Source organism: Berghia stephanieae, chromosome 3, assembly GCF_034508935.2.
Source record: "Berghia stephanieae isolate SIO BIC M18660-M18661 chromosome 3, UCSD_Bste_1.3, whole genome shotgun sequence".
In the NCBI taxonomy this organism is placed as follows: domain Eukaryota; kingdom Metazoa; phylum Mollusca; class Gastropoda; order Nudibranchia; family Aeolidiidae; genus Berghia; species Berghia stephanieae.
This window is the reverse complement of record NC_088362.1, coordinates 48,131,588-48,155,505: the sequence shown is the minus strand read 5'-3', so window position 1 is coordinate 48,155,505 and position 23,918 is coordinate 48,131,588. Positions and strand designations below refer to the sequence as shown.

Genomic DNA, 23,918 nt, shown 5'->3' with positions numbered 1-23,918 from the left:
TAAACACCAACTAGAAATAGTGCAAAGAAGAGCAGCTTGATTCATGATGAAGGACTACCAGCAAACTAGCAATGTTACAGAGATGTTGAACCAACTAGATGGAGCAAGCTTTCAGATTAAGAAGAGAAACGAGACTCATCCTGTTATTGAAGATTGTCAAGGCACTGGTTGTGGTGGAATTTGATCAACTTACTGTAAACACAAGTTGCACAAGGACAACTAAAAGATTCAACTTCAAGGTTATACCACCAGCAACAACAAACCAGTACAAACACTCAATCCTTATTCATAAAATCAAGGACTGGAACTAGCTGGATGACAGTGTGGTCACATGTAAATCTGTGGATGCCTTCAAATCGCACATATACACAAAGACTAGCCGCAAGCAAGACAGAAATGTAAGTAACATTATTGCTTATGTTACTATTAAAAATTTTACCTAGTATTCTGTGTTCTGCACTCGGCTATCTGGACCCATCCCAGCCATGGAGCTCGCACTACTCCAACAGAGAACTACTACGTTTTTGCAGTCACAGAGTCTAAGGGAGGCCTTCCGAAAGCTCCTACATCCCCAGTATTTATTTTATAGTAGGGGGTTTGGGAGGGGAGAAACTTTTTTAATAATGTTTTAGTTGGGGGTTTGGGAAGGGGAAGACTTTTTAAAATAATTTAGAAAGTTTGGGAGGCCTTCCGAAAGCTCCTACTCCTACATCCCAGTTATTAATGTTCTAGTAGGGGGTTTGGGAGGGGAGAAAATTTTTAAAAATAATGTTTTAGTTGGGGGTTTGGGAAGGGGGAGACTTTTTAAAATAATTTAGAAAGTTTCTCCCCTCCCAAACCCCCCACTAGAACATTAATACTGGGGATGTGTAGGAGCTTTCGGAAGGCCTCCCAAACTAACAACTAACAACCTTTTTTACTTTTTTAAATTTTCATTCATTCATTACTTTTTGAAATTTTAAGTTACAATTAAAGAAATTTTCGTCATTACTCACGTCAGGCAGTTTGCACTTCGACTCCCCATGATAAGCAATACAACATTTTGAAGTGAAAGGTGAAAAACCTTTAGAGAAAACGAAAGAAAACAGTTCACTCGAATCATCCACTAGGCCACACAGAGAGAATGAATGAAAGTGAAAGTAGAAATGAAAGAGAGAGATAGAGAGTGACCTGTCTTGTCTTGGTTTTTTTAGAAATGACAATTTGGGGTGTATAATGCCAAATTTAAAAATGAAATAATGGGTTCTTTATAACTCTTTGGCATGGAAAATTGAGTTTATTATTATTATTATTATTATTATTATTATTATTATTATTATTATTATTATTATTATTATTATTATTATTATTATTATTATTATTATTATTTATTTTATTTGCTTTCTTGGGGGGGGGGGGGGGGGGGCATTTTTGGACATTTAAAAAAATTAAAATCGCTTAATTTTACCTAGTTTTTATACACATACAAAATACTTGTACAAAGTTTAATAAATTTTCACATCTAAACTTGCGTGACAAAGTGAAATCTTCATGGATGCGTGGTAAGGAAATAAAGATTTGCATTCCATTAAAAAAAACCCCCAGAAAATGTGATGTCTTAAAACCTTCCTATACACGAAGCTTAAACATTGCATTATTTTAACATACCATAAAGACGTATTGGTATACAACTTGTTTGGCATTTTCATCAAAGATAATCTGGCATCTTTTTCCCATGCACTCTTTAAATCATGACTCGTAGATAAATAATTTTATTCTTTAAAAATTTAGATCCAATTAAAATTTAAAGGGTGAATTTTTTCTTTGGTGCCAAGAAATGTTTTAATATATATATATATATATATATATATATATATATATATATATATATATATATATATTATATATATATATATATATATATATATATATATATTTCAACTTTAGGCACGTACAAATTAATCTGTAAAAAGAATATAACTTCGGTATTAATTTCCGAAAACATCTTGGAACGAAGAAAGAATTCTTTACTGTTATTACTTTCATCTAAATTAGCTACATATTTTAGTTCAGAAAATCAACATTACCATGTGAAATGAGAAACCGAATCTCTGAAATGTCAACATGTCGTCGCGAATAATTATAAAGAATCTTCCAAAACAGGTAATTAAAACAAATAAAATAGTGAGCTACGATAATATTCTACGTTGTTCTATATCAAGCCAGGAATTATGTATCAGTCATAGAGCTATTAGAGTACGACTGTCACTGTGACCTGTGACTGTGGACGAGACGAAGTAAGAAAGTGTCTCCACTGATGGTTATGACCACGGACTATGCCTATGACCATGATATTAATCTAAAATCTCTCTTCTCTCGTCTCTTTTACGTCGATGAAAATTTTAGTAAATTTGCAATGAGAATGCGAGGAAAAATGTAACCTATAGCCTATAGATAGGGCACTCATCAGTAGACTAGAGCGAGGTCCATCCATTGCTTGTATTGTAGCGGCAAACCAATTACCGATGCTACCGTGTACGTAGATCCTGAGGCTAGGTGCCCGGTTACCGTGTACCTAGCCACTGCCTATGTTTTATGTACATATTTACATATGTAAAATGCTTAAAATTTAAAAAAGTTAAAGCATTCATCACTGAAATTATGCATTCTGGTCGATTTTTCTTTTTCATAAAATTTTGAGATTTTTTGAGAGCATTTTTTAAAATCCGATTTGATTTTGATGTCTTGGATTAATCATTTTAAGAAAATTTTCACAGATTACTAAAGAAAGACTTACCGACCATGTAAAAAAAATAAGCCCATCAGTAGAAGTCACTGATTGTACCCTGAAATTCACACGTGATGGAGTCTTTCGCAAGTTTGCTTTCCTTGGATTTACTTCAGAGAAGGATGCCGAAGATGTCAAATCAACACTTCATAAAACTTTTATTGGAACTTCAAGGATACAGGTGATAGTGTTTTCTTCTTCTATTTGTCTCAGTTTTTTTTTTGGAAGGGTAAGAGGGGAGGGGTTGTTCAATTTTCAAACTCCACTTCATATTCTAGTCCTTTTATTGTGAAGTGGGTTTGTTAAGAGTATTCAAATAACAAACAGAGGGCCTGATGAAGACTGTTAATATTTGAAAATTTTATATGCGACTGGATGCTTTTGTCTAATATTTTATAATAAGATCTAATGGAAAGTAATATTTAATAAAACAATGACTGTTTGGAGGGTAAAAATGTTATTTTCTATGTCATGTAACAGTTACTGAGATAATACTGTATCTTCATGGGCTTGTAGACTCAGCAACTGTTGTGATTTTGCATATTTTAATCAGTTTGAGGTCCGAAATGAACAAAGGGTATATTATTTTTGAGCGATCAAAGGTGATAGGTCATTCTGGGCCTGATGGCCGTAAAAATTGAAATGGATCAAATTGATTGTCTGTTATGTTTGTTTTATTGGAAAACAACAATTTGTGGCTATGTGGTGTTGTGGTATGACATTGTCTTCAGATCAGAAGGTCCTGGTTTCCAGTCCTGCTCAGAGTAGCACATAGTTAGGTCCTTGGAAAAGGCTCTTTACTGACATTCTCTCACCATACTCAGGTGTAAAATAATTCCTGGCTGTTAACAATAACAGTAATGTCTCCATCCGTAACAAAAGTAATATTGCCTAACTGGCTTCATGTCTCGTCCTACATGTTGAGTGGTGCTGTTGGATCTGGAACAGTTGTATGGCTCTTTGATCACATTTATAGTGGATATTGCAATATATAAACGCTCAATGTTTATCTAAAATGTTATTATTTTATTATATTAAAAAATTTCTACAGGTGGAACTAGCCAGAGGTGTAGGGAACTCAGATGTAAGACCATGGAGCAAGTATTCGACAGTCAACATCAAAATCAAGGAGGATCAGAAGCAGAAAAAGAAAGCAAAGGAAAAATCTGGCAAGCCAAACCAAGATGATGACGATGAGCAAGTGGAGGTAAATCAATTGTATGGAATGTATTTGATGTCAACACCGAAACAAGGGTTGGTTTGGTGGTATTTTTGCTTGATTTAAAAAAAAATTTCAATCATGCAATTTAAAGGTAGCAGGATTGTATTACATTCTGTGCATCGTGTGGCCGTTATAAATTCCCTTTAGTTCTTTTCCTTAAAATCATAAAAAAATTATGGTCCTGTAACCTTTATTTTATATAAAGAAATTAAGGAGCAGGCACCAGTATAAGATAGATCTGAAAAAGTGTATATGAAAGGTGTCACACATAGAAAGAAAGAAAAATAGGAGAACAAGACCATCATAAAAAATCAGTCTACCTCAGCTGGGGATCAAACCTCAGAAGACTGATTTTTCAGGATGTTTTTTTTTCTTGTATTTTTCTTTCTTGCTTTTCTGGCACCTTTCATATACACTTTGTTCAGATCTTTATTTTATTTTATATACCATGGCAGATATAAACTCCACATGATAATGAATAACAAAAAATAAGATATTGTGGATGATGCTTGAACTAGAAGTGGATCCAGAATGGCTCAAAGTGGACTACAATGCCACTTGACCACCTACCTCCAGCACTACCACTTGACCACCTACCTCCAGCACTGCCACAGCATCAATATTACATCTACATTACTCTACTACCCCTACTACAACCACTACTTTAGTATCATTATCTCCATACCATCATGATCTTCATGTAAAACGACTGAGCCACCAATATATCATCATCAACATTACCAAACACTTCTACTCCTAACTATCACCACCACATCATCATCTTTATCATCACCACCACTTCAACTACAACCACCAGCACATCGTCATCACTGCCATTTGGTAATAATCAACCATTGCACATTTAAATGGGTTAATGTATGTGCAAGTTTAAAACACAAGATTTAAAAATTTTTTAGTTTCCTCTTGTAAGCAAAATGGGTCTTACGAACTTTGACCCATGCATTGAGTGTTAGGCTGTGTGAATTCTAGTTCCATATTTGGCCTGCATACATATTGTTAAGGAACAGCAAGAGCACTCATCTTGTATGCAAATGGAACTAGTTCATATCTGCCAGATAGATAGATAGGGAGGTAGGTAGATAGACAGACATGCAGATAGATAGATAGCGATAGATAGATAAAAATATGATGGTACGTGATTGGAGGATAAGTCTTGATAAGTTTTTGTCCAGTTTTCCGATTTTATGTCATATGGATCAATCTCTTTCATACATTCAATTTTTTCTTTGTAGCGTTTTTTCGATACAGTGTCCATTGTGTTGAAAGCATTGGTCTCCATTTCAAAGAAACCTATACGTTAATCAAGGGACTGAACCGTGTAAAATGTCAGAAATTATCTCCCTTAGTCTTTATCGCATACTCTCTATAAGGTATTAGTGATAAAATATTCAGGCTTCAACGTTTCATTTTTGTTCTTAGTGAAAATGGTTTGATCTGTTGTCAGGTTAAAGTAAGATTTAATTTTGCCTCCAATGTGTCAATAGTGAAGTTATCAATGGTGTACATGTGGATAAAGTGTCGTGTAATATTTAAAACGACATTATTATTATTCACAGGAGAAAGAGATGGAAGAAAAGGAGCCGAAGAAGGAGGAAAAACAGTTTCTTATCAAAATGAAGGGATTGACAGGCCACTCTTCAGAGGTATCTCTCCCTCTCTCTCTCTCTCTCTCTCTCTCTCTCTCTCTCTCTCTCTCTCTCTCTCTCCCCTCTCTCCCTCTCTCCCTCTCTCCCCCTCTCCCCTCTCTCCCTCTCTCCTCTCTCCCTCTCTCTCTCTCTCTCTCTCTCTCTCTCTCTCTCTCTCTCTCTCTCTCTGTGTGATGATTCCCCCCCCCCCCATATCTAAAAGAAAGAAAAGACTTTGATGTCTTTGCCTGTTCAAGCCTTTGGGTGGTCCTAGGCTGGTCGTAGGAATAGATGCTGCTGGGATTTACTTGTAACTAAATTGAGTTCAAAGCGCTTTACAAGAGGCCCTTGGCCAACTGCAACGCTTACCATTTGGGACTGGACATGACGCCTGTTAGGCGATATTACAATTTTTTTTTGGACAGAGACAAGGCTGTTAATGGTCGGGTATTTATTTTACACCTGAGTACGGTGAGAGAATGTAAGTAAAGAGCCTTTTCCAAGGACTCAACTATGCGCCAAGCGAGGCTCGAACCCAGGACCTTCCGATCCGAAAGCGAGTGTCATACCACAAGACCACATATCCGCACAAACTACTATCCCCTTTTGTCGTACCTTTCCTTAGGCAACCCTGATTCAAGAGTGGTGTAGTTTCTGGTTTTATCCAAATGTCCTGTCATGTTATGTGCCATCTTTCGTTTGTTAGGTATTGACATAAGCCTAAGACTGTTTACAAGTGTTTAATTAGAGATCTGTACAACAGCATTGGGGGCTAATTGATTCAATTACAAAGTCTAATATATATATTTTTAAATATTTTGTTACCAGAAAGCCATACGAGAATTTTTCAAACCACTCAAGCCTAAAACCATCAAAGTTCCTAGAAATGCGCAGAGGAAACCAATTGGTAAGTACTATGGTCCAGTTGTAACATTGTCACCAGATAACTTCGTGCAATTTGGGTTCATGTGGGCTACTGAAGGAGAAAATGAAGCAATGTAAAAGGCTTTGAAATTCCTGAATAAGTAGAAGATTAGTGTGAATTATTTTTCAAGAAATTTGGATTTTTCTATCAGATTTGAATGATGAAAAGAGTGCAGAAGTGAAATTATTGACCAAATAGTTAAAATTACACCAATTTTCAATCATTTTGTAAGTTTACAGAATTCATACATATGGATTAAAATAGTAAAAAGAGATGAAGTGAGTAGGAAAGTGCCAGAAGACAATAGAGAATAAAATTTCACTGCGGTGATGGGGGTTTGAACCCGCGACCTTACTGGTATGACAACTCCGCCTGGCCGGTGAGAGCGTGACTCTACCGTATGAGCTATCCACGATGCAAATAGTAATATTCTTGTTGAGTCTATATCTACTTTTAACAATTGAAATCGAGATTTTTGTGGAACGGAATACAGATTTTTGTTTTTGCATGTGGCAGGTGTGCATTTAACCTTGGGAAGAACAAGGAATATATTCCCCTGTTTCTTTTCACTTTGCAGGGTATTTTACAAGGATTTTCAAAAAGTACATTTCATTTTTGCAATGTAAAGCAATGGAGCATTTTCTGTTTCAGGTGTAGCTTACATTGAGTTCTCTACCGCCAAGGAAGTTGATCAAGCCATGATGAGAAACAAGAACTACATAGGTACGTTGATATGGTTGTTATCATAACATTGGGCACTCGCCAAACCTCTCAAAATGAAAAAAAATTATCTCTCTCCTCCGGACGGTGCCTGATTTAAAACATTTAAGATATTCAAAAAGTATAGTTTTGTGATTACAACCTTGCATCTGAAAATGCTGTTCCTGTCCTCATAATCATCAAACAAATCAAAGAGAAATGAAACAAAAATGGATAATGCTAATATTGTACTTGTCAATGAGCAAGAATAAGAAATAAATTACGTGGATAAACAAGTGAAGTGTGCAATTAACAACTTTGTTAATTAGAAAATAAAGTGGGGAGTGAATTTTAGCATCTGAATTTTATCAATTTCGACATAAATTTAAAAAATAATAAATCACACATCCGCAAGCAACCAAACTTGAATAAGGTACATGAGAGGAATATTCTACTCAATATTTTTGGTATTCCCAACTCTCTATCTCTCTCTCTTTCTCTCTCTCTCTCTCTCTCTCTCTCTCTCTCTCTCTCTCTCTCTTTCTCTCTCTCTCTCTCTCTCTCTCTCTTTCTTTCTCTCTTTTTTTTTTTTAATATTGAATACAATGGTGATGATGTCTATGTTAAAGATCTTACTTGATATGATGATATTTTATTATTATTGTGATTGTGACGGGGGTTTATTTTTTTCTTTCTCTTTGGTACAGGTGACAAAAAAATATTCTTAAAGAAATGGAATGAGGAGAAAGAGCCAGAAACGGTTTACAACCCGCCTGCCTGGGTGATGAAAGCAGAGGAAGGAAAGAAACAAGACATTGAAAGCATTGAAGATGTAAACTCTAGATTCTTCATTTATAATTTTATCTAACACTTTTGTTTTATCGATAGAGTTAAAAGGTTTTGCATCACGCTTTCGTCCAATTTTTTCTCTCAAAGTGGTTATTTTTTACTTACTCGATTCTTCAATTATTTTAAGTGGCCAATAATAAATAACATTGTATCTGTCAATTTAAAAAACAAACTTGTAATAGCTCTTTGTTAACTGATACTGTCTGTTTTGGGCCCCTTCTAACAAATTGTAGGATTTCACACTATAACAAAGTTCACTTTATATGTTTCATTTCTCCCCACCCCTTAATTTCTTCATATTCATTCACCATGTGCATCAACAGTCATGGTTAGTGGTTAGGTTTGAATGAGGAAAGATTATTTGTTGGATACTTACAGTGTTTTTGATGAAGCCACGCTCATTTATCTGCAATATACAATTATGAGCTTCAGTTATGATTGTTGTGATGGGAAATATTTTGCATTAGTTTTAAGATATTTCCTTTACAGCAATGGGATTACAACAATTTGGGTTATCGGTCCTGTAAAGAATTAATACAAAGGATGAGCTGAATGAAAGTGAAAATTTAATTTATAAATGAATAGATACATTATGGAATGTTAAAAACACTAGGAAAATGTACTGTGAAAAGATGGGAATTGATAAAACTAATTAATTATCTTATTAGGATTTTGATCAGCACACACACACACAAAAAAAAAAAAAAAATAGTGAAATAGAAAGAGAAAACAAAGAAATAATGCGAAGTGTAGCTGCCTCTAGCAGGGCATCTTATTGCTCAAAATGTGTAGGCAGAGTTGTTTTGATTTGAAAAGTTTTGATTTTGAAATTTAAAATTTTTTATGTGATATCAAAACAACTCAAGTTTCGTTGAACTCTAAAAATGAAATAATCATGTGATTAAAAGACCGATTTTAAAAAAATAATTTTCTTTCTTTCTAGTCTGGTCGACTCTTTGTGAGGAATTTGTATTACGGAGTCACAGAGGAAGAACTGGAGGAAGTTTTTGGCAAATTTGGTAAGAGTTATTTACCTTGTTTGTCTATTATCTCTACTGCCAAGCACTCATCTTGTAACTCTGCCTTGTAATTGCAAGGTATTGTTTAGTTTAATATAACAGGATATAGCTTGCTAGAGGCTTGTCACAGTCATTACTTTCCAATATAAAAGGCCAATTTAGCAGCCGTCTTTTATTGTAGTGGGATTTTTTCAGTATTATAAGTACAGATTTTGCCAAATTGTGACTATTTTGTCTGACTGGCCAATTGTCACAGGCTATATCTCCTTCAGCATATTTCAGCTGCAAGTTGTTTTAACAGATGACATGTCTGTATGTGAAGGAAGTCATTATTTGCAGGAATAAAAATAAAGTTTGTTCGAAGAACAATTCTAACCACTTATATTTTCACATTCATTTGGAAAAAAAAATTCTCTCTCTCTATTCTCTATCATATCTTTTCATGAAAAAATGATATGGAAACATTTCTATTTCAGAAAAATGATATGGAAAGATTTTTATTTCAGGTCCTCTAGCAGAAGTGACTGTTCCAGTAGACATTCTAACAAAGCAGCCCAAAGGATTTGCCCATGTGATATATGTGTTCCCCGAGCACGCTTGGAAGGCTTTCCAGGCTTTAGACCACACAACACTACACGGACGCATTCTACACATCTTGCCTGGCAAGGACCTCAAACTGGAGGAGGAGTCTAAAGGTAGGGAACTACTTTACCCTTATTTATACTCAGATGACTCTGTGCTTTTCTTGTCATTTTCGTGTCAAAATAATCTTTTATTTTTGGTAACTAAAGAGGGGAAAATGACAGAATTATAGATTGGTTACATTTCCTTACTTGAATAATAACAGACGTTTTATGAATCGTGAGCTTAACACCAAATGTCTAGCATAGAACAAAATTTTAAAATGTTGGCTTTTATGAGCAATATCCACGGAATGTGATGCTAAGCCAACAGCAAAATTTAACTTGTAGGATTAGACATAACACTGATGTGCCTAGATTGCCCCTGGTATATACTTATGTTCCTTTTGTCTTTTTTTATATTTTGCTTGTAGAAGATAAGCATCAGGTGAATAATCATTTTTTAAATTTTCCATCGTCTCCTTTTTACTGGCACCCTTGTGACCTAAAAGCATTCCATGTATCATTTAACTCTTAAAGAAAAACAGAATAGTTCCCTGTGATTATTACATCAATTTTTTTGTAATCATTCAGGAGGTCATTTGCTGTGTCTTCTCTCCCCTTATATTTGATTTCCGAGTTGCTTTTTGTCTTTGTCATGGAATGGGATTACTTGGTTTTGTCCTGGCCCTTGCTTGAATCCTTAGCTGAGAGGGAAACGTCAGATGTTTAGTATTACTTTTGGGAGATTATTTTTTCCTTGTAAATCATCTCTCTGTTATGTATTCTGTTTTGGATATATTCTGTAAACATTTGAGTGTATTCCTCTTAGTGGGATCCTGCGCTTATGTCTGGATGGGACTTTTCGGTGATCTCAAACTAAGTACACTGATAGTGCGTTCTTGGAATCTACAGCTGTTTCCTATTTGATCCAGTCCTCTTTGTCTTACTTTTTCTTAGGTAGCTTTACTTGTTATTGTAGAATTTTTTCACTCTCATTTTCTTCCACTTTACTGGCGCTGAAATGAACTAAATGCGGCTATGTGGTCTAGTGGTATGACACTCGCTTTCGGATCGGAAGATACTGGGTTGGAGCCTCTCTCAGCGCATAGTCGAGTCCTTGGAAAAGGCTCTTAACTCACATTCTCTCACCGTACTCAGGTGTAAAATGAGTACCTGGCAGTAAACCGCGTTGTCTCTGTCCGAAAAAAATTGTAATATCGCCTAACAGGCGTCATGTCTCGTCCTACATGTTAAGTGTTGCTGTTGGCCAGGGACCCCCTGTAAAGTGCTTTGAGCATGTTTAGTGAATATTGCACTAAATAAAAAAGCTCCAAAAAAAAAAGAATTTTTTCAATGTGTTGCAAGTTCCGTAAAATCCTTGAAAATATAAACTTAAAACCAACAATGGCAAGAAGCAGAAACAATCCCTCATGATTTTTTTATATTTTTTTTAAAACCTGAATTGAAGCTGCACTTGTTTGGACTAATTATATCTTATCCTGTCTATTTTGTCCAGAAAAATCATCTTATAAGAAAAAGAAAGACCTGGAGCAAAAGGCCAAGGGGTCAAGGTTTGCATGTTTTTTTGTGTGATGGTTTTGTTTTGTTAATTGTTTTTTTTTTTAAGGGCAATAACTCAGATCTTTATTAGAAAAAGATTCTTGAATCAGGCAGTCGCCATTAAATTGTTATAAGAACTTATGGCTTCAGCCTTTTGTTTATTTATTATTATTTTTTTTGTTTATTTTGTTTCCATACTACAGTATATTTTTTTTATTGTTTTGTTTTTCAGAAAGGTGTGTGGGGGAGGGGGGGGGGGGGTTGCAGAGTGGCCAACTCTCCTGATTCTATTGGGAAATTCCTGATATTCGTTCTCATTCCTGATTTCCCCCAATTGCCTGCTATTTTTTCCAGAATTTTATTCCATTTTATTATTCGAGAAAAATTGTTACCATTATCATTCTCATCGTCGGCACCACCACCTCCCTCATCATCATCTGTCTATGTCCCCAGTCTATGTATGATATTTTCTTTGATTGGCTTACAATGGTTTAATTGGTCCTGACAGCTCAGTTCGTAGAGCACTCGCTTCACATGCAAAAGGGACCGAGATTGGGCCCAGGTGCAGTCGAGATTTTTTTTTCTGACCCCCTTGTTCACCCAGCAGTGATTGGGTACCTGGTTCTGTTAGATCTAGTTAAAAGTACTTTGCGATAGACTAGTGTCACATCCAGAAGGTAGTAAGCAATTGCTGTTGTCCGTTTCAAGCTATTTAAACTCCGGCTCTATGGGTCTGATGGCTCTGAAGAACTTCTCCTATTTTTAAAATTTATTAGTAAATTCGAAATGCAGAAGACTATATCAACTTTTTTCTTTGTCTCGTAAGACTGGTAAGACTGGGTTACATAAGAATGTTTCAATCTCCATTATTTAATCACACATCTCATACTCGTCATAAATTTTCTTTCTCTCCACAGTTCCCACAATTGGAACTCCTTGTTTCTTGGTGCTAATGCAGTAGCTGACATCATGGCCGAGCGATATAATGTTGATAAAAGCAATATTCTAGATGATGTGCGTTGTCTGTTGTAACTTTTTATATTGTTGATTTTTTTTTTTTAGAAGTGTAGTATCTGAATATTAAGAAATTTTGAATATAAAAATGTTTGGTCCTTGTGTTAGTTAATCAAGCACGTTTCTGTTGAAGTGTTCATGCAACATTCAATAGGATCATATTTTGTTGGGGTTTTTTTAATGCCTATCTACAGACATACTCACCTTGGCCAAGTTAGCTTATTCATGATGTTGAAAAAAAAAATGGAAGAAATTTATAAAATATTTGATATGTTTTATATTTTTTTAATGAGTATCTTGAATGTATTTTATGTTAGTCCATAAAATTTTATTAACGGATAATATGTTGTCTTGTGATATGACACTTTTGCATCTGAAGGTACTGGGTTCGAGTTCCATTCTGAGCAGTGCATAGTTGAGTCCTTGGAAAAAAGCTCTTTACTGACATTGTCTGAGGTGTTAAATGAGTACCTGGCCGTTTACAGATTTGTCTTTGTACTATTGCCTAACAGGTGTCATGTCTTGTCCAACATGTTAAGTATTGCTGTTGGCTAGGAGCCCTGTAAAGCGCTTTGAGCACGTTTAGTGGATATCGCTCTATATAAATGCTCCAGTATTGTTGGGGATTTTTTTTACATTAAAAGATAATGATTCTTTCAGTTGACATCTTGGTGAAAGAGAATTTCAATGGAAAACTTGATCTTATGATTTATCTTTTTTTTTTTTTTGTCTCTAAACAGTCAAGTAAAGGTAGTCTGGGAGTGAGGATGGCCCTGGGAGAGACGCAGATCGTGTCAGAAACCCGACAGTTTCTTCTATCATACGGAGTGTCCTTGGACAGCTTTAGCCAGGCAAGTAACGACAAATTGGGAGAAGGTTTTGTAGGAAGACAAAAATTTGAGGTTTTGCATGATGGAGTCCCAGATAGAAAAATGCAAGAATGTATTGATCTCTTTGGTTCGGTTATTATAATAATGGTTTATTTAGACCTGTAAATTCTCAGTCAATTCGTCAAATTCAAATATTTTTAAAAAGGGAAGAAAGAATTGAATAAAGAAAGAATTCATGAATCGTAGTCGAATGACTGTAAAGTTAATTAGGAATGTTCCACAGCGCTACGCATAGCTCATGGGCCATTTATATTAACGATGGATATATTGCTAAGGCTAAGCGACGCTTTTTAGAATTGCCGTGTCTGAACACACCCCAGTGTATTTTCACACAGCCTTTGTGAAATTATTTTTTCACTTTCCAAGCCTGTCGTAGCCAATTTTAACTGAGCTGCCGAGCGATAAATTTCACTGTTTCGTCTAAGCCAAAATTGACCACATTTACTTGAAGGACAGGATAAGTATGAAAAAGAAAAGTGCGAATACCGGAAGTTCGTTATGTAGACACCTTCAAATCGAAAGTTAAATGATTGCTACAAGCACATCTCGATTGCCTCATGTTGTAAACCAACTGGTTGACCATTCCTAAGTTTCTTCACTGATTGGGTACCTAATTATAAGGATCAATGGTAAGTAGCCTAATTAAATCCCACGCAAATTAGTTTTCTGCCATTGCTTTGCTCAAGTGAGCTTGCTGTTTACCTTTAATTTTGATTCTTTGGATTTTACCGCTACGACGAATTACGAAGAGTTTCAGTTTCAGTCAATTTTTATAGAGCTCATTTACAGGTCTATTTATTATAGTGGTAATAATAAATTGTTGTTATTATTATTGCTGTTGTTATTTTATTATATTTTTTGAATATTTAAAACTTTGCTTATTATTGTGCTCCAACATGATTTATAACATGAATCTAATTTTGAAAAAAATGCAATAATCTTGTAATTCTCTCGCTTACCAGGCTGCAGGAAAAAGAAGTAAAACTGTCCTTTTAGTAAAAAATCTTCCAAATGGAGTTAGACATGAGGAACTGAAAGAAATTTTCAACAAATATGGAACAGTCAAACGTGTTTTATTACCTCCTTTGGGAGTGACGGCCATTGTGGAATATCTGGACCCGTCTGAAGCCAAAATTGGATTTTCCAAGCTAAATTTCTCTAAGGTAAAGTCTATATAATATTTCAGCCAAAATTAATATTTACCTTTGTTTTGTTTCCATTTAAGTTATATTACTGAAGTTCAGTTTCAATGCTATAATCTTTTAACAAATTGGTGTCCCTTGATTGGTGGACAAAGAATAATTACAAAAGACCTTTCCACATTGGGCTAATATCTGGAGTCGTCTCTTGTTGTTTTAATGAATTGTTTGATTCTCTGAGTTTCGTTCTCTCATTGAAACCATGAGCTCCAGAAATGTGTCAGTGCATGACATAATTAGTTGGAAAGTGAAAATTTTGGATTTGCATTAAAAAAAAACATTCTGAAAGAATTTGCTCCCCAGAGCATTTTAATCTTTATTTGAAGTAAATCGGGTGATTTCCAGCAACTTTTCTCAAATTTCATACTTTTTCAACTTGACTAGCTGTAAAAAATATTTAGAAGTGAAATTAAACTTTGATATTTCCCGAAGATGTACAAAAAGAGGTTGATTTAATCATTTATGACAAGAACTAGCTATGAAGAATCACCAGTTGCAATCGGGTGTTCTGTCAAGCAATGGGTTAAGTACACAATATGTTTTATTTCTTATTGTTTTTTCGAGATGCTGCTTTTGATATTATTATTATTATTATTATTATTATTATTATGACGTTATTATTATTATTATTATTATTATTACGTTATTATTATTATTATTATTAATCCATGTCATTATTATTATTATTACTGTTATGATTTTTACTGCAGTAGCTAATTTTTTTAAAACGGATAAAAAATGTGTTTGGTTTTTCTTCTTTTTGTCATTATTTCTTTTTTTCTGTAATTAAATTAATATTAAATTTCTGCCATTAGAGCTAATGTATTTTTCATAAATTGTCACGGTTTATTCTTCTCATCCCACCAGTTTCGCTCTATCCCTCTCTACCTGGAGTGGGCCCCCATGGGAATCTTCTCCAAATCGTCGGCAAAGGGTATGGAGGCGGAGGTGATGGACGACCTAAAGGAGCCGGAGGAAGAGGAGGAAGCAATGGAGGAGGACAACAAGGAAGACAAAGAGCAGGCAGAAGTGAAGGAGGAAAAAGAAGGAGCGGAGGTTGGAAAGACATCTGATGGAATGAAGGAAGAAGAAAAGGTTTGTTTTTCTTTTCATCAGGATACAGTTTTATAAGTTTTCCTTTTAAGACAGAAAATTAATTGAGAAATATAATACTCTATTAATAAATAAAATACTCACCATTTGCGTCACATACCATAATTATCACGGTAATGTTACAACTCCAATTCAAATGGACTTCATTAATCCAAAGGAAAGATACGCTTTTGAAATTACAAGATGAGAATACTAATGAAAAACTAAACAAAAAAAGCAACACAAAAAGTTAACCACAACTAAATTGGATTTGATGGGCCAATGTCATTTCAAAGTCTGCAATAGCTCTCTGATAATGGGTTAGGACACTTATCGTATTGCATTTAAAAAAAAATAAAATATTTTTTAATTGCCCAAGCCATTTGACAAAGGTTAAAGGTCATCTTTGTAATGAGAACACTGTATAGGAGGACATTTGCCTAATGTTGTTAGGATGTCTTATCTTGCACAGGGATGACCGTACTATATGATAACATCCTATCAAAATGATGGCAAGCAATTGATATTTTCAATTAACAATGCAGAAAAGGGATAAACTTTGGATCCGTGGGTTTTGATGAAGAACCAGCATGGGTTGAGCTCTAAGTCTTTTGTTTCAAGGTTGATGTTTATTTTATAATCTGTTGACTTCTTTCTTGAATTCAGGTTGATGGGGAAGCTGAGCCTGAGGCTGAGACTTGTGCTACTATTTTTGTGAAGAACTTGAGCTTCAAGACAACAGATGAAGATCTGAAAAAGGTTTGATCAGAATTGCTATATTTGTCTTTTTCTTTTTTTAAAAATGTGTTTGTTTTGTATTTTTTATTGTTTGATTGTTATTTGTGTTGAGTTGTGACGGTGACTTTTCTACATCTTGTTCTATTTTCTTGATCTGGTGTTTATGTGTTTATCGTTTGAACCTGTTTTGTATTTTGTTGTCATTTTTGCATTGTTCGAGTTGTTTTTCATTGTTTTTTTTCTTTGTTTTTTTAATTTAAATTTATTTTGGGGGGGGGGGGGGGGGGGGGCAGTGTTACATGTTCAGGCCATGACGTTTCCACTCAACACATTTTGACACACAATATGTCAAAGCCAAATCCATGTACAAATTTGAAGTATATTCATATAGTTATTTATCGATTGATTGATTTATTTTTTCATTTATTTTTATATTTCTGTATTCATTAGGATTTTTGTTCGTTTGTTATATTGGACATATTACTTTGTACTTTTTGAATATTTTGCCATATTCAATTTATCTTGAAATTAAATGTTTTTATAATTAATTATGCTTGAGGTATTCTTACCTAGATATTTTTTAAAATCTAATTTTAAGCGTGTTATATTATTTTATAAAGATTGTTTCAATTTTATTAGAATGTCTTTCATTTCCTTCTGTCCACAGCATTTTGAGAAAATGGGAACTATTGTTTCTGCAACAGTGGCAAAGAAAAAAAATGCAGAAAAGCCAGGTAAGGTTATAAGTTATTTATTTTCAATAGCTTTATTTCTTTGTCTTGGTTGTGTTTCAGATATCTTATAATTAAAAAAAAAAAAACAATTCTCTTTAGGTAGGTAGAGTATTTGACTGAAATTAATTCATTTTTTCAGTGGTATAATGTCACGATCTATTTTCTATCCCCCTCCCCATCCTTTCCCACCACCCCATATTCATCCAGGAAGGAGTGGGTAGTAAGGGATAGTGGATATTTGTATGTTAATGTTTCAAAGTAATTGCTACAGTATTGTCGGTTTGACTATACATATAGGATTATTATAATAATAATAATAATAATAATAATGATAATAATAATTAGTAGTAGTAGTAGTCGTATAATTATAAGAATTATTATTATTATTATTATTGTTATTGTTATTATTATTCTGATATCAGGTGAAGTCCTGTCCATGGGTTATGGGTTTGTCCAGTTCTTGAAGAAGAAAGATGCCAAAGAGGCCTTGAAAAACCTCCAGAAGTCCAAACTTGAAGGTCATAACTTGGAACTTAAGATGTCTGACCGCAACACACAGTGAGTTTTTGATAATGATTCTATCTTATGTCTGGTCGGTTTTGTAAATTATTCACATCAATGTTTTATTGATTTGCTCAGCGTTTTAGGAAAATGTTATTTGAAGAATTAATGTTTGCTGTTTTTCTTTATTTGAACATTTTCACTAAAGGAAAGGGAAGTAAGAAATAAAGCATCAACACTAGTCTTGGGAGTGTCATAAACTATGCACAGTTGTCAGCTGTTGTTTTTAAAATGAGATTACAGGGGGTTTTTTTTACCTTTCTGCATTTCTTCCTCAAAATCTGTGAATTTTGAAAATTTTGAAATGTTTATCATCCTCGATTTATGATAAAACACTTATAATTTTGTCAATGTGATTAGGAAATCTGGGAAAGGAGAAAAACTGGATGAAAAAGATTTTTTCGTCATCAAGTAGTTTAAATTTAAAACAGTTAATTTAAATGTGTAAGTTTCAAAGAATGCATTGAAGAAAGAAATCTCAAATCTCAGAGATAACAGATGTTCTAAAGTTTTTCCAGCGAGATATGCATCGGTTTCCATAACTTATTTTTTTTTAATGTTGAGATCAAGAGACAATTAATTTATATGCTCAAAGAGAGTTTGTTTCGCATTAGCAGTTTTTTAGGTTTTTTTCATCAAAATAATGTTTCCTGAAACCTTTTAAAGGAAATACAGGCTTCATTTCATTGACAAGGCTGGAACTTGTTTTGTCGTTTTTTTTCTTTCTTTTCTTTTTTTTTTTGTGTGTCTGCTGGTAAAGGTACATTAACTCGTTTCTTTTCCTTTTCCCTTGCATTCAGGCCTACAGCAAGTGGCCGTAAGCAGCAGGTGGAGACCAAACAGAAAAACACTAAAATCCTGGTGAGAAATATCCCGTTTGAGGCCAAGAGGAAGGAGATTGAGGAATTATTCAAGTGAGGAAACCTGTTCTTTAAAAAGTTAATCAAAATATGAAGTTCTGATCACCTTTGTATGAAAATATCTTTGGTGTTATTAGTTTTAGCATTGCATGACATTTTAATTACTTACACTTAGATTTAGTTTAGTTTTATTTGAAATGGACATCAACAACTAAATTTGCCATTAATGTTTTTGTTCATTGTATTAGAGTTATTGGAGTAAAATGTGTTCAGTGACATTAGACGGAAATTGACCCCGGTCACCTCGTCTCCCTTTAGTTCTAAAACTTGTGTTGTTTAAAATTTAAGTCTTTTGGGATTTTTGGGGGTTTTTTTTGGAGGAATTAATGAAGCTATTTTTTTTTCCTATTTTTTTGTTTTGCACCAAAAAATCAAAGCGCTTTAAAAAAACCCCAGAGAATTATGAGAGTCCTTTTAAAAATTTTGAGAATCTTATCCATATTCTTTTTTATGTTCTATCACAATATATTGTCTAATAAATACATTTAATTTAGAATAATTTTATATTCAGCCAAATATTGATTTTGAAATTTACTTAACACATTTTATTACTTTTATTTCTATTAAATCTTTTTCTTTTTAAAATTTAATCTTCTTTGCTCCTTGTGGAACATAGAGCCTCCATGAGCGTTCGCTATCTGCCTCTGTCCTTGGCAATCTTCTTGGTAGCCTCCCAGGTGAGGCCTGCCATCTTCAGTTCATCAGATAGTGAGTGCCTCCATGTCTGTTTCGAACGTGCAACATTACGTGTCCCTAGGGGGTTCCATAGAGGGACTGATGGGTAATGTTGCTTCCTGGTCTTCTCAAGGTGTGACCGACCCATCTCCATTTCCTCCTACGTTTGTGTGCTGATAGGTTCTTGGTTTGACTTTTTCCATAATTCTATGTTAGAAATGTTGTCTTGCCATCTGATTTTCAAAGTCCAGCGGATTCTATTTAAATGTGTTTGTTGATTTTTAATCTGTACCATTTTATATCCTCAGAGTGTTTGGAGAGCTGAAATTTGTTCGCCTGCCCAAGAAGCTTCAAGGAACTGGAGCCCCACATCGAGGTTTTGCTTTTGTTGATTTTCTCACCAAGCAAGATGCTAAGGTTTGTAATGACAAACAGGATAAAACAAAAATGTGTTTATGAAAATGTTTTTATTTAATTTTCCATTGAATATTTTATTCCTTCATATTTTATAATGTCTGTTATAAAAATTATGTTGTTTTTTGTTTTCTTTTCTAAAAAGTGGGTTTTTATGTTGTACAATATCCACCAAATGTGCTCAAAATACTTTACAAGGGGCCCCAAACCAACATCAACATTTAACATGAAGAATGGGACCGGCCACCTGAAATGCTCTGTGATAATTGTGAAGAGATTTCTTGGTGTGGATGGAAAGGAATGCTATGCATTGATTTGATCTTAAATATAAAAAAGTGTGTAAGAAGTTGTGCCATGAAAAGTTGAAAGTAAAGCAACATACAAGAAAAAAGTCTTCCCAAAAAAAATAGCATGCATCAACTGGGGATCTAACCTAAGACTTCCTGATTTCTGGTCAGACATGCTAACATTTCACCACATTTCCTGCCCATCAATGTTTTTGCATTCATCTTAACAATGCCACAGCCACATTATCTCATTCGTCTGTAGTGTTTCATTCATCCTTTTTTGTTGATAAAGGGGAAACCAGAAACATCCATTTTATCTGTTTTCGTATCTTAAATTGAAGCTTACATTCAATTTCTCGTTGTTATTTATTTCTTCGAGCTTCGAGTAGCAACATTTACATAACAGTTCACCGTAGAGGTTACATGAGAGCTGGTACAATTTAAAGTTGTATTCTTTTCAACTCACTCAAATTTGAAAATATGGAATTACACTCAAGAATGGTTTCCTCAAACACACAGTTTTCAAATGTCTCAAATTTTTTTCCGTATTCCTCTTTGTGAACGGTTTCTGGGAACTATGGTTTCCTAAAACTGTTTTCCATGTCCTCAGGTATTTTAGGAAACTGTGCTCACGTGTATTTCATACACACCTTTTCAGGTTTTTATCTTCTTTGGTGCTTTTACTTTAATTTTTATATTACACTTGCTGTTCTGTTTCGTGTCAATGCCAAGTCAATGTCCTGGGCAATTGGGGTCATCATAATAATCTGAGTCGCAAAGAGAATTAATGCCAGATTGATAAAACAATCATATAAAATATAGGAAACAATGCATAAGGTAACTGGGTTATCATGAAAATCGACATTCTATAAATGTCTAATAAATGCACTTACCTCTTCCCTGGATTTTCATGCACATTGTGTATTTATTAGGACGTATATAAGATTTGTCTTCTCGTCGTAAGTCAGTGTTGTTCTTGTCTGAAATTTCAGATTTTATTGAAGATTTTTTTTGTATTGTCTTAAATTTCATATTACTTTAGGCACAAAAAAAAAGATTTTTTAATGGATGGAATGTGTTTGTTTTAATTACTGAAAAATATGTTTTATTTACTCTATTGTTTGTTGATTTTATTTTAGAGAGCATTTGATGCCTTGTGCCACTCCACCCATTTATATGGCCGTCGGTTGGTGTTGGAGTGGGCAGAGGAAGAGGAATCTTTGGAAGATCTGCGCAGAAAGACAGCACAAAACTTTTACGATGGTGAGTCTTTAATAGGGTTAGGCTTTCAATAATGAAAATAAATGCTAACACTAAAAATCGTTAGGTCAATTCAATACTGAAGCATGAAAAAAATCTGTACAGTATCATAATATTTCACCTTCTGCCAGCTTAGTCTTTTCGTCTTAGTTATTAGTATGTTTTGATATGTAACTTGTATTTGTGTTATGAGAAGGTTATTCTTAGAACTTTTTAAAAACAAACCGTGTTCTGTATAAATGATGATCAATTTTATTAAACCCTCCACAGATGGACCTCGAAAAAAGCTGAAAAGGTCGTCAATCCTCAGCAATTTGGATGGCCGTGGCGGTGACGATATGAATAACTGAGAGGATTGTTGAAATGTTGACTTGACACATTGCAACATACTGGTGAACCAGAGACACTGAAAATTGAAGTTAAAGTCATCATCATCAGAATGTCTAAAAATCTGATTCTTTTATTTGCAATTGAAAAGGTTTCATCAATGAAAGTAACTAACTTTAACTCAAAACTTATTATTTATATTTTTAAGTTTAAATTCACATTTCAGTGTTTCATTCACCCAGTCATACAAATAGATTGAGGCAGTGGGTTGCTTATATGTGGATTTACATTTCTATGTGAGTGTTAGAGAGAGAGAGAAGGGGGGGGGGAAGTGAAGAACGAAGCTGTTTGGAACAAAGCTTATCTTATCTTTTGATGTTGTTTTAATGAAATCTGTATCAATAATGTTATCTGATGTCATGAAATTTATAATTGTAACATTTATTATATGAAACGGTGTAAGTACACCAAGTTTTTTTAATCTGAAAAGCTGCTGGTAAGGTCATCTATCCCTCTAATCTATTTTCCCTTTCTGTCCTTGTATTGGACTTGGTCTTGCCCAGACCTTCAATGAAGACCTTATCTGTGAGGGAAATAGTCGAAGGTGCATTGACGTCTTTTTCTTTGAGAGGCGATCACTTTTTTTTCTCCTTGTGAATCATCTCTCTTTGCGCTTGTATATTAAGTAATAGGAACCATCTGATTGTCTCCCTTTTTGCGAGGATCTTGTGTCATCGTCTATGTGAGACTTTGGGTGGCCGAAGGATTGGCACACGATTAGATTGCTGCTGGGATTTTCCTATAACTATTCCCCTTTGTCATTTTCTCTCTTAGGTGTCTTTAATCCAGGGTTGATGCAAGCACTGAGCTTGAAGTCCATCTATCTTTTTCTTAAATGCGCTGGATGGGGTTCCTGGCCTCCCATAGTGGGCAGGGAGGTACTTACAGTGTCTTTTATCCCCTTATATCTGTTTTCCAACTTGCTTTCTATCTTTGTCTTGGAATGAAACTTTCTTGGGTTTTTTTCCTGACCCTAGCCGGATGGATACCCTTGCTGGGAGGGTAAACAGTCAGATGTATAGTTAGGGTTTTGGGAGATGATATTTTTTTTCTTGTAAATCATCTCTCTGTTATGCATTGTGTTATGTTTTACATATAATTTGTAAACTTTTGAGTGTGTTCTTCTTAGCAGGGACCTGTGTGTGCTTGTGTTAGGATGAGACATTTACGTGATCTCAAACTAAGTACATTGATAGTGTGCTCTTGGAATCTACATCTGTTCCCTATTTGAGCTAATCCCCCTTTGTCTTCTAGAACTTTTTACTATCCCATTTTCTTGCTTTTACTGGCGCTGATATGACCTTATTGTGTTGCAAGCGCCGTAGAACACTTAAAAACAAACAAAACAATTTCTTAAATGTCTAAAGTCATGGTTATGCTTTGCAATATTATTATCATTACTATTGTTATTATTATTATTATTATTATTATTATTATTATTATTATTATTATTATTATTATTATTATTATTATTATTATTATTATTATTATTGCTAGTAAATGACATAAAAAGTTGCAAGCGCCATTACACTTATTAATTTAAAATAACTAAATCAGTAATGATATTAGATTTTAATCCTATAAAGATTTTACTGGTTCTGAAATTGCCTCATTATTTGGTGAGCACGGTAAAACTCCTTAAGACAAACAATGATAATATGAACATTTTATTTTATCTTTTAGAGGATAAGGTGTCAGCAGTTTGTTCCATACCATAATATTCATGACCAATAATCATTGAAAAGAAGTGAATTAATAAATGATTGAATAAATTATTCAAAGCATGCATATATGAATTTGAATTAAATAAATCTTGTAATTTCTCCTTTCCTTTCCTTTACTTTGCTAAGCATTGCACTGTGACTCGGAAAGCCCTGAGTTTGAGTCCTGCTGCTCACTATGGACGACATGATTGATTCCTGTTGACATCAGACATTTGTTTAATGATGGGGTTCCTGACCTCCCATTGTGGGCAGGGAGGTACTTTTTGCGTCTTCTATCCCCCTATATCTGTTTTCCAACTTGCTTTCTCTCGTTGTCTTGGAATGAGATTTCTTGGTTTTGTCCTATTCCTGGCTGAGAGAGGGAAACAGTCAAATGTATAGTTTTTTGGGAGATGATGTTTTTTCCCTTGTAAATCACCTCTCTGTTATGCTATGTGTTATGTTTCGTTTACATATTATATATGATTTGTAAACATTTGAGTGTGTTCCTCTTAGTGTGGACATGTGTTTGTGTATGGGTGAGACTTTTAGGTGATCTCAAACTAAGTACTTCGATAATTCCGTTTATGAACCAATTCCCCTCTGTCTTACTTTTTCTTGGGTGCTTTAATTGTAATTCTAGAACTTTTTACTATCCCATTTTCTTCCTTTTTACTGGCGCTGATTTGACCTAATGTGTTGCAAGCGCCGTAAAACCCTTGAAATTATAAACA

The 23,918-nt window shown here is 34.3% G+C and overlaps 2 protein-coding genes across 3 annotated transcripts in view; one reads left to right on the top strand and one right to left on the bottom strand.

Moving 5' to 3' along the window:
- The window catches only part of LOC144967896 (carboxypeptidase M-like), a 59,200-nt gene extending 58,052 nt beyond the window's left edge, over positions 1–1,148 (bottom strand). The window contains exon 1 of one of the 2 annotated variants that reach the window (XR_013644478.1): positions 996–1,135. The gene's annotated coding sequence lies outside the window, so the exon portion shown is untranslated. Of the gene's footprint in view, positions 1–995 lie in introns of both variants that reach the window. The other variant, XM_078905644.1, reaches the window with a different exon arrangement.
- Positions 1,149–2,038: 890 nt separating this feature from the next.
- On the top strand, positions 2,039–23,265 carry LOC144967895 (putative RNA-binding protein 19). Its single transcript, XM_078905643.1, has 21 exons — positions 2,039–2,142; positions 2,757–2,948; positions 3,819–3,974; positions 5,567–5,653; positions 6,464–6,542; positions 7,212–7,283; positions 7,967–8,091; positions 9,052–9,127; positions 9,634–9,822; positions 11,267–11,321; positions 12,228–12,324; positions 13,065–13,175; positions 14,177–14,377; positions 15,281–15,508; positions 16,172–16,264; positions 16,911–16,977; positions 17,400–17,535; positions 18,339–18,452; positions 19,442–19,550; positions 20,974–21,097; positions 21,365–23,265. Exons 1-21 carry the CDS (start codon positions 2,104–2,106, stop codon positions 21,442–21,444), a joined length of 2,430 nt encoding a protein of 809 aa, XP_078761769.1. The 5' UTR covers positions 2,039–2,103; the 3' UTR covers positions 21,445–23,265.
- The last annotated feature ends 653 nt before the right edge of the window (positions 23,266–23,918 follow it).